This window comes from Misgurnus anguillicaudatus, chromosome 9 (genome assembly GCF_027580225.2).
Source record: "Misgurnus anguillicaudatus chromosome 9, ASM2758022v2, whole genome shotgun sequence".
NCBI classification, from domain to species: domain Eukaryota; kingdom Metazoa; phylum Chordata; class Actinopteri; order Cypriniformes; family Cobitidae; genus Misgurnus; species Misgurnus anguillicaudatus.
In genome coordinates, this window is record NC_073345.2 from 2,461,779 (window position 1) to 2,477,235 (window position 15,457).

The following is a 15,457-nucleotide window of genomic DNA, read 5'->3' on the forward strand; positions in this document are numbered from 1 at the left end:
CACAAACAAAAAAAACATGCATAAATAACACACACACATACATCTTTAAATCACTACATCTGTTGTAAAATGAATTACTCCAAATCATTTCAGTACAGACCTAATAAAACATGGCCTATCCAAAATCAAGCACTACACCTTAAGGTCACATACATTTATCTATAACCTTATCAGAAGATGATCTCCTGCATATTTCTGATAAGTTTTTATGTGTTTTTGTTACAGTACGGAACAAAGAGGGTTTTGTCAGTACAAATTTTTATTTATTCATGTATTTATTTAAAATTTTTGACTTGGGTAAGTCATTTACTTTTTTGAAACATGTCAGCAACATCGAGTAACTGTTCGCTAGGCTGGAAAACATTTTCCCACAACAGGCTTTGATGTAAGACAGTGTTACAAATAAGCCATCAAGGGCCAGATTTACTAAATGGGGCAATTTAGCGTGTGAGCGCAATTCCAAAAAATCACTGATGGGAGTGGTAATATCTTAAATATATTAAATAACACAGGCGCAACAGCTGATTTACATAATGACCAACGCAATCTACAAAGAGCAGCGAAAATTAGTTCAGAGTTGCAAATAAGCAGAGCTGACACCACAGACATTGCAGCAGAAAATGTGGGGTGTGTAATCCCAGCTAACGAACCTATAGTACACTAAAATTAACTGGAGGACAAAAAAAATAAGGTTTACAAGAAGTTTTGAAATGTCTGGTATTGTGTGACTTTTCCTAGTCACTCTTCTTTACTTCAGCAAATAAAAAATAACATGGCTTGGCAAACAATATTTTTCTGGCATTCCAAATAAACAATCCTCCTTCTTGTATCATGTGGTCTCTAATCTCTGTGATGCCTCTTTTAGTAACATTTGCAGCCATTGAAAGCGCATAATTATTTAAGACATGCTTTTTTGGCGTTAAATAATGGCACAAATACCAGTCATAACACACACGTAAACATTAATAAATCGCGTTGCGTGAATCATTTAAATAATCTCCTCCCATAAATTTTTGTCAGAAAGGGAAACTACTAGAAATGCATATGCAATAAGGTCTGTCACATAAATAACTAGACCACACCTTTTGAGCACTAATTATCCACTGCACGTCTTCAGTAAATCCCAACAATCCTTATTTAACGCCAAAATGATGGTTTGCGCTGGTGCAAGCTGTTAGTAAATCTTGCCCTAAGTGTACAATGATAATGAAATAAATGTAAAATCCTTTAATCAAAATGATAACTGTAAATACAATATCAATTGTGAACTCGAACACAGTGTGAACGACTTTGCACTACATTAAGATGTTTTAAAAGGCATGCATGCATGTTTTTTTAACATGATAATAATGCGGGACATTTCTCATATATGCAACATGCGGTTCAAAAGGCTGTGCAGTACAATGCAAAGTGGAATGGGTGGTCACCTTAATCATGGATGGATGGATGTTTGGATATCAATAAACTTACTCACGTAACCCTGGCTCCCTGAGATAAGGAAAACAAGCATTGCATCAGTTGCTGACGCTATGGGAACGTATCTTACTAGTAGGGTTGTCAAAAGTACTGGATCTTCGGAACCAACCGGGAACTGATGTGCCATTTGACAGGTTGTCAGTTGGAAACTTTTCATAGATGGAACAAGAAGACGCGAGTAGCAACACGCTAATAAAGGATCATTGAACTCCACAAAATATTTGAAAGATGTTCTGAGTCGCGTAACTCACGTACTGAAATACTTCAGATTTAAAGCAGATCACCGAGAGAATGAGCGAAGTGTCGTGATGAAAGGAGGAAACAAACTAAATGCATCGACTGGATTCATTAGAATTCAAGCAGGTGAGCTTCAGTTTTAACTGCATTTGCATTATGAGTGTACGTCCTCGGCTCACAACAAAGAAATTACAGAGAGTGCGATCGGCTAAAGTATTAAAAAATAATATGACATTCTGTGTTCAATGCTCACAAATGAATGTGACTCAAACTGCCTGATCCTGGTACTTTGTTTTAAAGTAGTACTGTATATCAGTAAGAAAGTAATTTTCTGAAGGCCACAGAAGTAACGTTTTTTAGTTAATTTAATTAAGTTAATTAATTGGTATTATTAATTCTGCTAAATCTGGTAAAACCTATAAATGTGTATACTTAATTATAGTTATTATACTTATTATTACCTTTTGAGCTAAAATCTGGAATTTCCTTAACATATTTCAGTATTAGGTTCAATAGAATCACTTCTGCATATAGAGTTAAGTCTATTTATTATCAAAGTAATTGTTAGTAATGCAGTTATTTTGGGGGAATGGTGAATAATTGCATTTCACAAAATCACACTTACAAATAAGTTGTATAGATTAAATTAGTAAACATATTTTGCGTGCTTTCCAGGTAGAGGGCTCTGAGCTCGGAAATGGGCCCGAACGCAGAGTACCCCCCCCCCCCCGGTTTAGGAATGAACTTGATGAGTGAGAGGAGATGGGGTGGTGGAGGGATTCTGAAGACTGCAGAGGATCTTTGGAGAGTTAAACTGTGACTTATATATGGCTTGCCTTTGTGCTGATTGGGTAGATATGATGATTACTGATCAGTGATGGAGTACTCGAGTCCTGGACTCGGACTCGAGTCTGACTCGAGTCACTATTCTTTGGACTCGAGTCCGACTCGAGAATCCATTCTCTGGACTTGTGACTCGACTTGGACTCGCGGATTGATGACTCGTACTTGGACTCGAGGATATATACAATCGGACTTGAGCATTCATCACTTTGTTTTTGACTGAATATCTTATACAAAATTATATAATGTGTTACACTTCTCCTGTTTCGTGCCCAAGACCGGTCGCGATCTCCCTTCACAGACACTGCTACCTCTCGCTCTCTTTGCTTGACGACACACTCACTGACGTCACTCACTTTTACGCTCGTGCAATGCATGACGCATGATTCGCAGGCTAAATGTTCAGATTTGTAAAATGCAGAAAGACGTGCCCCGGATCGTGAAGTTCGCCTACGCGAATTTTGCTTCTAATGCTGGAAAGAGCAGCGCTAAATGTTGTGTGTGTAATCGCACAATTGAGGAAAAGACTGGGACAACCTCAAACTTTAACAGACACCTTTCACGGATGCAACCAGAATAGTAAGTAAAATGCTTTCCATTGCCTAAGGTTTGCTTTTTTCAAAAAATTTTATTGACGAATGCATATAACGTATAACAAACAGAAGAAGCTAGGGTTAATGTATGTCTGGTTCAGATTACAGCATTTTTTGTCTGTTGATAACTTAAAGAGTAACTAAACCCTAATCCAACTTTTTTTAGTTACTGATCTGTAAGAATGATGGTTTATTAGTGCTGTTCATTGATTTTAGTGTTTTTTGACATTTGGATTGATATAATGTGTTGTAAAAACGTCTGAGTGCTGCCCTCTTCAGGTTGAACGGTGGCTACTGCAGTTGAATTTTCTTATTGGATGTTGGGTCTAAAAAATGACTCGTCACGTAAGCAGGTTCAAGCTTACCACTTTTCTTGCATTTTTCAAATATTGCCAGTGGGTGGAGTCAGGCTCTGACCAGGGGTTTACACATACACACACACACACACACACACACACACACACACACACACACACACAAGTTAAATCATTCGGTCACACACTCTCTCTCTCTCTCTCTCTCTCTGCATATCGTATTGATTTTTACGTTTTAAGTATCCTGTACAGTGTCCTGTAAAATGCAGGTTTCTTTTTTCGCTGAGTGTAATTCTGTAATACAGTGTTAAAGGATTAGTTCACACAAAAATGGAAATTTCCTTATCATGTACTCCTCCCACTGCCATCCAGGATCTTTTTTTTCTTCAGTGGAAAATAAATTGTTTTTTAAAAGAAAATAATTTCAGGATGTTTTCTTAATGGACTAAAATGCCAACTCAGTTTGTTCTTGTTTCCTCAAAAACGTATAATCTTTTCCACTGAAGAAAGACATGGATATCTTAGATGACATCAGGGTGAGTAAATTATTAGGAAATTTTAATTTTGAGGTAAACTAATCCTTTAATGTTACTTATATATTAGAAATATATAAAACAAATAATTAAACGATTAAATAAATATACTTGTGCCACAGCTAGTTAACAATGATTTTAACTAAGGTCAAAGACAATTCTAGTGATATCATATACATTTCTAGCTGTAAGAAAGAGTGCCTGAAAATGTTGCTTGATTTGGCTTAATTGTACAGTATATAATTTCTTCCACTAGGTACCAACAATACTGTGCCTCCGTTGCATCACATTTGACACCAGCTGCTTCAGGTCAGAGTGCTATTACATCATTTTTCCATACTGGACCACAAGGGATCTATGACTCCAAGCATCCACGTCAAAAGGCTATAAGTGATAACCTTGTGAAAGATCTTATAATTAGCTGTTGCTTGCCTCTCTCCATTGTCGACCATGAGGACTTCAGGCACGTCCTTCATGTCCTGGACCCTCGGTATAGGCCTATAGCACGATCCACTATCTCGTCTGTGACCATTCCAGGAATGGTAAAAATTCAAAAGGAATTGAAGTGCCAGCTGGCTGAAGCATCGAGTGTTGCTGTTACTACAGATATTTGGAGTGATCGTAAGATGCGTTCATTCCTTGGAGTGACAGCGCACACAGTGACCGAGGTAAACCATGCACTCAGCCTTCAGTCATATCTTCTTACCTGTGAAAGAGTCCATGGCAAACACACCGGAGAAAAGATTGCAATGATGTTTGAATGCTGTGCTGAAGAATATCTAATTAAAAATAAGATCAACTTTGTCATCACTGATAATGCATCCAATATGAGGAAAGCATTCCAGGCCTGATTTCTGCCAGAGGAAGATGACGCTGCAGAGCCAGAGCAGGAGGATGAAATCTGGCAAGATCTGACACCAGAAGACCAAGAGGCAGTCAATGCTACTTTGGATGAAAACTGTAAGATGCAGAGACTGTCGTGCTTCACACATTCACTGTTTGAGAGAAGCCAGTGGGCTGTCAGGCACCCTATCCAACTGTCCCGTGCCGCCAACCTCCTTCACAGTGGCACCTCATTTAAAGACTGCTTTGAAGCAACCTTCGGTGATGCAACGATTCCAACAGCAAATGCTACGCGATGGAATTCTACTTTGAAGCAAGTGAAGGCATATGTGAATTTTGACATACAAATGCTAGCATATGTGTTGGACTCAGAGGGGCACAAAAGTCTAATCCTTTCACAGCAAAAATATGCTCAGCTTAAGCAAGTTCTCGACCCATTCTTAGAGGCAACCAACCTGACTCAGGGAGAGAAAACTGTCACTGTCAGTGTTGTTGTGCCCTGTGTCCTCACTCTGCACAGTCATCTGCAGGAAGTAAGAGAAAGAGTCAGATACTGTGGGCCGCTGGTGAGAGCTCTGGAGAAGTCCATGAAAGCAAGGTTTACAGAGATCTTTAGTGAAGTGATGATGCCAGGATGTGAGCCAGAAGAAGGAAGAGGTCCCACCAAATTTCCTTTCACCATTGCCTACTTTGTAGCATCCGTGTTGGACTCAGCATTTGGTTTCCAGTGGCTAGAACATGATGTGCAGCTGGACAATAGCATTAAAGGGCAACTAAAGAGTCAAATTAAAGGTGAGAAATTTCCTTTTTTTATGCAGACAAGTGAGTTAAAAACCTTTATGAGTTTTATGTCCACATATACTATGTAAGCCTATTTAAAAACATATTTATAAAATACCTTGGTAACACTTTACAATACGGTTTGCATGAACTAATAAGGAACTGCACTTATAAAGTATTTATTAATCTTTGTTAATTTCATCATTTACTCATACTTTATTAAAATCTTGTTAATATTAATGTGGAAACAACAATGAATACTTGTATTTTTATTAACGTTAATAAAGATGAACAAATACAGAAACAAATGGATTGTTCATTGTTAGTTTATGTTAGTTAATACATTAACTAATGTTAACTAATGAACCATCATGTAACGTGTTACCCATACCTCTCCTGCGTTCTTTTGTTTCAGAGTATATCAAAGCAGAAGGCGAGAAACAGCAGTTACCATCATCAGCCGCTGCAACAGAGCCAGGGGAAGGTGATATTGCAGCATCTCCTCCTGAGGCTCCTCAGAAGAAGCTGAAAATGTTCTCCCACTATCGGAAGACTCCCTCCTCGACTAACAAGCCGTCTGTCCATGCTCAGTTGACTGCATATCTTGACCTGATCGCCGAGCAGGACACAGTCCCATGCTTTGAGTTTTGGCAGCAGCACAAAGTCAAGTTCCCTGCCCTCTATCAGCTTGCCCCTCAGGTATTCTGTATTCCTGCCACCAGTGCACCCATTGAAAGGGTGTTTAGCCATGGAGGCATTTTGATGAGGCCTCACCGTGCAAGATTGAGCAGTACCATGCTTTCAAATCTGATGCTTTTAAAATGCAACATGAAAATGCCGCATGATTAAACATGCAATTTGTAAATTTTCTATGCTAGTTCTGAATCACAAGTTCACAACAATAGAAGTAAACACATGCTTTTGATGGTGTTGTAAAGTGTATATGTCAAATCAGTAAATAAACTCCCTTTGCAATCGTGACAGTGGTGTCATTTTTGTTTAATTTAGAACCTCTTTAATACATTTTATCAGTTTTTTGAAGGTCCCAGAGTGGAGACATGTAGGCACTCTCAGACTCAAATACGGGACTCGAGACTCGACTCGGACTCGAACACTGGGGACTTGAGACTAGACTCGGACTCGAACTCTGATAATGGTGACTCGACTTGGACCTAACTCGGACTCTTCTTTGGTGACTCGGACTCGAACACTGGGACTCGAGACTCGACTCGGACTCGACAGTTGGTGACTCGACTACAACACTGTTACTGATTGAGGACAGCTGGTGGTACTAGAGTATTTGTTGATTACTGATTATAGACAGCTGGAAGTACTTAAGTGGTTTATTTGACGTGCTCCTCCCGAACTACATTAATAAAACATAATTTATTGATATAAGGTGTGCCCCTAAATGTTCTGCTTGCACTCCTAACATTTTCAGGCAGGGGCTGCAGTGTTCCTAGTAAAAAAAGGTACTCTGGAGCCCTGTACCTACTAAAGAACTTTTTTTTGGACTTGACTAAAGAGACACAAGTTGCACTTAACCTTTTCCTGGGCATTTTGTTTTTGATAGTTTGTCAGATATCATGATGTCTCAACCCCCTAGCTCGCTGCAGCGCCCCTGTCTCGGCTCTGCAGCCCACTGCACAGCCCCCTGTCTCTGTCCTGTTCTCGTTTCTCTTGTCGGCTGCAGCGCCCCGTCTTGATCTCTGTCTCGCCTCCACTGCCAGCTGCAGCGCTGCTTGTCTTGGTCCCTGTTTCACCTCCCCTGTTGTCAGCTGCAGCACACCCTGTTTCTCACCATCTGTATCAGCCTCCGTCTCCAAGTCTTCCCTGGACTCTCTTCCATACCTTGTCAGCCCTGGTTCGCCCCATCCAGCTCCCTTGCCTGCCTCATTTTGTTTCCATGTCACCCCTGCCGCTGCCCTGCCTCAGTTTGTCCTCCCTGGAACTCTCCTTTGTGTGTCTACACCCAAGCCACCAAGCCTGCCCCTATTTCTCGTCCACAGCCCTCGCCTACACCCCATGGAACTAAGACTCATTTCCTGCCAGGTCTCACCCCTTTTGGACCTTCCCCCATGAGCTCTGTTCCCCCTTCCCCCTCCCGTGTTTGTTATTTTTATTATGTCATGTTTTGTTGGATCATGTCTGTGTTTTAGTCTGTCAAGTCTCATGTCTAGTGTTCCCCTGACACTAGACACTATCTGCTGTGTGTTTACAATCATTTCTCAAAATATCTTCGTTCATACAGGTTTAGAACAACATGAGGATGAGTAAATGATTACAGAATTTTAATTTTAAAGTGAACTATCCCTTTAAGAGCCTGTGGTGCATCATTATATGAAAGATCTGTGAGGTAGACAGCACTATAAATCGAAACATCAACTTAGGGATGCAATTCTAGCATCTTTAAGTGAAATAAAGAAAAAAACTATACTTGTACTTACAAGTTTAATGATTGGAAGAGTTGAAGTCATGTCAAATATATTCTCATATATTATTATGTAACTTGTGTAAATATGTTATTTATTTTACATTGTGTTTGTTTTTTGGACAATGTTTGTTTTGTGTTCATGCAGCACATTTGACAGACATCTGTTTTTGGATCATATTTAATTCATTATATCATTATAAATTTGGTTAAAGTGCATTCTGCATAATATTTTGGAACAGCATATTTTGCATATTTTTCAAAGAATTAAAGTATATTTTGACAAATGTATTTAATTTAAATAGAATAACATCCACACTGTCATATAACTGTTTTGGGTCAAATAAAACTTCTAAATTTACTGACTGTATAGGAAAAATAAACAAAAATGGTGTATAATAATTTGGAACGCTGTGTAAACATTATTATAGATATTATTAGTGCTGGTTTACATTTAGGTAGCTCAAATGCAGCAAGTGTGGCTTCTGTGGTAGTCAAGCCCATTCCATTTCAAGGGGAGTTAGGGCGCACTCACATTATCCAAACCAAACCATGCCCCAGCGCGATTGTCCCCCCTCCCTACTCCCCCAAATGCACGCACTCACACTGTACTTTTTATCGATCCGAGTCCGGGCGCGCTTTCGTCATTAAGATGCGATTGTTTTGAAAAAAGCAGGAAGTAAAGCTCTCTCTTAACACTGGAACCCACCGCAATGATAAGTCTGTGTTTTTTATTCAGAGTCGTTTTGTGCGCGATTACAGACAGCCCTCTCTCATTTCATCATATTGCTTAGTTGATATGTCACGTGCGCAGCTCTGACATTCACGTAACCCCGCTGCGCACATCAAAAGGTTTTTAAGGCGGCAGATGAAGGTGAGTGGTCGCGCAACTGCCCGGGCGCGGAACAGAGCGATCACACTTGTCAAACAAACCAGGCTTTGGGGGTCAAATGCGCCCGAGCGCGGTTTGGTTTTGATAGTGTGAGTGCGCCCTTAGTGTATGTGGGGGAGGGTCATTTTTAGACACTAGGGGAGGTCAGGCACATTTGGTGATCAGTGTTGATCAAGTTCACATTCTCACTCATAACAACTTATTACTTAGCACATACTTCCAACTCACCACCATATCTAGTTATTCAACATACAAGTAGACTATGAAGAACTCTTTTTTTGAAAAGGCAATATAAAAACAAAAAAACATGTCTATTAATTAAACAGAACTTAAATACATGGAACATTATAAATAACAACTGTAAAAAAATACTGTATAAAAAATAAAGGGCTTTCTATGTCTTTTAAATAGACATCAGACGTTATAAATAACTGAAAACTTCTATGTCCATTGGAGAGATATCAAACAACCAATTAATAATAAAATCTAATAACGCATGATTTTTCACAACAACCTTGGAAGGTCCTTTCAAGCAAATATATTTGCCTGAAAATGAGATGCCATTTTCAGTCATTCATCACTCCTAGCAGCTGGGGCACTTCTCCTTGATATTTTTGCCTCATAGCCTGCTGACTTGGCCTTTCTAAGGAGAGTATCACTGAAATTTTCCATGTGACCAACAGCTCCCTTTGCAGCCAAACTCACCTTTCTTGCCACCAAAGCACTTACAACATTAATGCCCATGCTGTCTTTGTACTGGTCTTGTTTTTGCCCACAAGACTAAAAACCCACTCACAATCAGCATTGCTGTGGAAAATTACCAATATTCCAAAGATAACTGTTGAAACGTTGGAGAAGATTTGCTGACACTCCCTCTTCAATTGGCCAATGTCTCTCCAGGACTCATCAATGTGTTCCTCAGGATGCTGTCCTCAACTGCCTCTTCTCTATGTCTGCCACAACAGCATGCATAAGCAACACATCCCCAAATGGAAATTTGGAGATCATGTAGTCAGCTGCACAAAAAAAGAACTTCCTGACATCTCTGTAGAATGACCTCAGTTACCCTGGCTTTGGATGAAGGTATTTTTGTCATGGCTAATTGAGAGTTCCTCATTAGGGAGCTGCATTTCCCTTGTGATGGTTGGTCTGTTACCTGTGGACAACTCATTCATAAGGGTTATCACAGCCTCAGCTTTACAGAACGAAAGCAATATATTTTGCAGTGCAGTTCTAAAGTTGGAAGCAGGATATGTATACATGGCTCCTCTTTCTGAAGCATCTTGTTGCCAATAACAAAAATAGGTATGGCTCTCTGCAGAAAAAAGTGCACAGACCTTTGACACAGGATTGATGAGGAACTGAAATACCTTTTCAGGTTTTGTTAGATCCCCTTTTTTCTTGTTTTTTTAGACTTGGACTTTTCTTTTTATTTTGCAGCTCTCTTTCCGATTTCTTTTTGCTTGAAGAGGAAAGTTGTCAAGTCAAACTGTGGAGCAGTGTGTGCAGGGGTTTAACCTTTGGTTTAATAAGCGGTGTTGCTTTAGACCTCTTGACAGAACCAGGAGAGTATGTGGACAGCATAGGTAGGGTGGAAGAGAACAGCTTGGGCTGCACTGTTGCAGGATAACTGGTGGAGGGTGTGGTTTGGGCATCTGGGCAGGACCAGGAGAGGATGTGGGCAGCATAAGTATAGGGTGGCAGAGAACAGCTTGGGCTGCACTGTTGCAGGTAAACTGGTGGTGGCTTGGATTTTTAAACAGGACCAGCATCAGACTTTGGCATGTTGGAGGAAACTGAGGTCTTCTTTTTCTTCGCTGCATTCAACTCATTTTCAGAGAAAACGGTGTTAGCATCCCACTGTTGCAAAAGACGGTTCACACACTGCCCCAGAGAGAGCCATCTGGTTGAAGCCATCTTAAGGATCTTCCAAACCTCTGTATTACACATGACCTGAATCATCACGCAGATTTTACTTCCTCTTGCTGCTTTTATCTAGATAGTAGTAAATGGTGACGAGCAAGTCTTCCACATTCACACCAAGCTCCTTGGATGACCTTTCTGCAGCTAGGTGTATCAGGGACAACCTATTAAATAGATGTGCGAATACTGTGCCTTCAAAAAAGCTGCTACATCTTTCCCCAAACCTCGCATGACAGCAGCACTGTCAGCTGCAAAGCTGATGCAATTTGACCATGGTATGCCTCTTTGTTTATGCTCTTCATCAAGTAGATCAAATATCGCTCTCCCCTTAGATTCTCACGATTCACAGATCTTAAGTAGCATAACAACGACCCTCCCGAAACTGGCATCAAAAATCCTTACTACAATTGGGTACATCTTTATGTCATCCATGTCTTTGCTGCCATCTGTGGCCAGACTGAATGCAGAACTTTTCATAATGTTTGTGAGATACTCATCGTCATTGCTGGCCAATGTTGTCAAGTATGGAAGTGGTCTTCATTCTACCGCAGCCATACTATTTTGCTATCTTACTGTCAGGAAACATTTTCATGAACAGTGGGCCAGCATGATCTGCCACAGCTAAACGTATATTGTGCTCTGCTAGGTGTTGTTTAAAATGTTTCTGATCGTATAGTCCTAGGGTCTTGGGACTGTAAGAAGAATGAATCTTGGCACTGCATCTGTGGCAGCTACTTTTTATACCCTCCACATGGCGTCGGCAGTCTGCAACACACAAACACACACACACGCACACACATATTCTAAATCCTTTTATCATAAATGTTTTCACAGTAAAAACGGCAAAATTGTTTTTTTCAGCAGATTCTCTTTACTACACTTTGAACATCACTATACGTTGAAAGTGAATATTTCGAACACCTAAATAAAAATAATTTTTGTTTCAACAATATTTAATTAATGTTATGTGTGCTCATACAAACCGATAATCTCACATTTAATTGTTTAATAGTAATGAAAATAAATCATACTATGGCATAATCCTATAATATAGCCTTTATGTTATATTTATATGTACAGAAACATATAGCAGACAGTATAAAAACAATATGGTCATTTATGAAAAGCAGCTGCAGCTTATATAGGCACACATAATGGCCTAATTTGTTAAATAAGAATGGTCTAGAAAAAGCATGTCTATCCTCCTTGATGGCTAATGTCAAAATCATTATTGCACACTCTGCAAAACGCATGACTAGGCAGTTTAGAGGGGCGAAGGCATGGCCATTGATCTTGATACTTCGTCAAGAACTTCTGAGGGACATACACTCACTTCTTTTTAAATTTGCTTCTCTCTCTCTCTCTCTCTCTGAGTGCATGCTGGGAGTAGTTTGAGAGCGGTGGTGGGTGAGACCTGAGCTCTCTGAATATCCTTATATTTCTACATTTTTAGATTTTTTCTGTTCTAATTTCTTGGTTTGGAAGTTTATGCTTTAAGCACTTTTGTAGAGACTGCAGGGAGATTAGAATCCATTAGAAAAATACAGAAAGGTGGATAAAAAGAGGAAACTAAAAGCTTTTTTGTAAACTACTAACCATGCATCACGCGGTGTTCCTTTTTTGCTGCTCTTTTCTGTTCTTTTTCTATCCCTTCCTTTTATTATATATGGATTCATTGAGGGTGGGATCACTAAATATTAATGGAGGGAGGGATAGGCACAAAAGAGCTTTGGTGTCTGAAATAATGCATCAAAAAAAGTTAAATGTTATATTGTTACAAGAAATGCATAGCGATGCTGATAATGAAGTTGAGTGGGGAATGTGGTGGAAGGGTCATCATATCCTTAGTCATGGCACAAATCTGAGTGCGGGAATTGCTTTTCTTTTTTTTCTGGATTTTTGAAACAGCTCACTGATGAAGTGCTTGGAGAACTGAACTTTGATCAGCGACTTTTCATTAATAATTCTAATCATGTTTATGATTGGGAAACTGGATGTGAATATATTTTTCCAACCCTAATGGTAGCTGCTGACTCAAGACAATGGCAGAAGACGGAAAATCTCATATTGTCCTTTAGTACTCCTCAGCTGGGCAGCTTTTTGAGTCTGCTGAGAAAACAGCATTATATGTGACTTGTGTTAAAGTGACCAATACACAATCCTTGTCTGGAGTGATTTTATCTAGATAGGCTGAATTTTTTAGAGATAATACCTCCCCCAAAGGCTGTTGGCGGTCATTGTATAAACGGCCAATTTACAAACAAACAGGCGATTTGCAATGGCGCATAGTCCATGGCGCAATAGCAACAAATAGACATGTGGTGCACCTCAATCCAAATACAACAGTGTGCTGTCTGTTTTGCTCTGAAAGTGAATCTGTTTATCATCTGTTTGTACAATGTGCATGGCTGGGCAATATGTTTACCATCTTAACTTAATGGGCATCAGCCTTGGGTGAAGATTTTTCTTATCAACTATTTATATATGGACCAAAATATTCAGTCAGTCGCAAAAATGCTTTGGTTTTATTAAATTATGTGTTTGGTATTGCTAAACTGACTATTTGGAAAACAAGGAGGAATAAGATGCTGGGCAGAGATACATTAGATCCTTTGTTAATGTTTCTGGGTTTGATGAAATCAAGACTCAAGATTGAATATGCCTACTATAAACTTACAGGATGTTTTCCAATGATTGTCAATATATGGGCTGTAAATGAGGTACGCTCTCTCTCTGTTAGTATTCATAAACGAGCACTTGTTTCAGAAGTAACAATGAAGTTGAGTGGGGTTGATGGTGGAAAGGGCAATATAAATTAAGCCACAATACCATTAAGTGCTGTGCTGGAGTGGCAATCCTTTTTTCACCTGGCCTAAAAATTAATATTTTGAGTGTCAAAGAAATAATAAATGGTCGCCTGCTTGAAGTTAAGGCTGATATTGAGGGAAGCATTTATTATTTTATCACCAAATATTGGTTCAGAGAGTTTTTTTTTTGGTGTACTAAGTAATTTTTTAAAACAAGGGTATAATGATGGCAGTGTAATTATTGGTGGGGACTGGAATTGTACTGAACATTTTACTGTTGATCGCAATACTGAAGAACCCCATTTTCAATCGTCCTCTCTTTTATCAAAGTTAATAAAAACAGCTGACCTTTTGGATACATGGAGAGTTAAAAATCCTAATGTGAGACAATACACTTGGGTCAAAGTAAATAATAATAGAGTGAGTGCTGCTCGTTTGGATAGGGTGTATGTGTCTAAACATCTTAATAGTCAAGTTAGTCACTGTTTCATTACTCCAATGGTTTTTACGGATCACAAATTGGTCACAATAGAAATATGTATTTCTCAGACTTTAAATAAGTCATCTTTTTGGCACTTTAACACTAAACTGCTGCAAGACAAAACATTTTGCAAGTATTTTGAGTTGTTTTGGAAGCAGTGGAGGGAAAAGAAAAATATGTTTGACAATTTGAGACAATAGTGGGATATAGGGAAGGTTAATATCAAAATGTTTTGTTTGCAGTATACTGCCAATGCCACAAAAAAGCTGAAGGAAACAATTAAGGCTGTTGAGGAGGAGATAACAACTATAGAAATGGATTTAATTAATGGGTGTGATCCTGTATTAAACAATAATTTACAAAAGAAAAAAACAGAGCTGAGATCTTACCTTAATGAAAGAGTTAAAGGGGCTTTGGTTAGATCTCGATTTGTTTCTATAACACATATGGATGCTCCAAGTGCTTATTTTTTTAGTTTAGAGCACAAAGTAGCAATGCAAAAACAAATGGTGTGTTTACGCTTTCCTGATGGGAGAATTACTTTTGATGTTAAAGATATGTGTCATCATGCAGTGAACTTTTATTCCAATCTTTACACTGCAGAGCAATGTGATGCAAACTGTTTGGAACAATTATTACAGGACTTACCCCAAATAGACTGTGACTCAAAGATGGCCTTGGATTTGGATATATCCTACCAAGAATTAACTGACGCCCTAGGACAGCTTCATTCTGGAAAATCCCTGGGTATCGATGGTTTACAACCCGAATTTTATAAGTGTTTTTGGAATCTAATCGGACAAGATCTTTATGAGGTTTTTCGAGTGTGTAAAAAGGATGGACTGTTGCCTGTTTCTTGTCAACACCATTTTGTCACTGCTGCCAAAAAAGGGGGATTTGACCCTCTTGAAGAACTGGAGACCAGTCGCCTTACTGACCACAGAATATAAAATGCTATCTAAATGCCTTGCTAATAGGCTTAAAGACTATTTGCATTTGATGATACATAAGGATCAAACATACTGTGTTCCAAAAAGAACAATATCTGATAATTTGTTTTTAGTCCGGGACATCTTGACTTGGACACATGCAGAGGTTTTAAAGTTAAAACTGGTATAATCTCCCTGGATCAAGAAAAAGCTTTTGATCGTGTTGATCACAACTATCTTTTTAATGTGTTGGAGGCTTTTGGTCTAGGTGAAGGTATCTTAAAATGGGTCAAATTATTGTATGCCGGTGCTACTTGTATGGTTAAATTGGGAGGAGGATTAAGTCGTCCTATTCCTGTAACCAGAGGTATAAAA

General features: G+C 39.1%; 2 protein-coding genes across 2 annotated transcripts in view; one reads left to right on the top strand and one right to left on the bottom strand.

Moving 5' to 3' along the window:
- Positions 1 to 15,457, bottom strand: part of LOC129423731 (solute carrier family 22 member 4) — a 111,143-nt gene that overhangs the window by 74,575 nt on the left and 21,111 nt on the right. The gene's annotated exons all lie outside the window — the stretch shown is intronic.
- On the top strand, positions 35 to 9,733 carry LOC141366027 (uncharacterized). The gene is made up of 2 exons (XM_073871035.1): positions 35 to 5,631; positions 6,035 to 9,733. The coding sequence occupies exons 1-2, from the start codon at positions 4,962 to 4,964 to the stop codon at positions 6,466 to 6,468; spliced, it is 1,104 nt and encodes a 367-aa protein (XP_073727136.1). The 5' UTR covers positions 35 to 4,961; the 3' UTR covers positions 6,469 to 9,733.

Bases quoted from the DNA above. Each gene is read 5' to 3' on its own strand.
- LOC141366027 (XM_073871035.1), top strand. From the start codon at position 4,962: ATGCAGAGACTGTCGTGCTTCACACATTCACTGTTTGAGAGAAGCCAG. The intron at 5,632-6,034 runs GTGAGAAATTTC...CTTTTGTTTCAG, and splicing joins ACTAAAGAGTCAAATTAAAG to AGTATATCAAAGCAGAAGGC.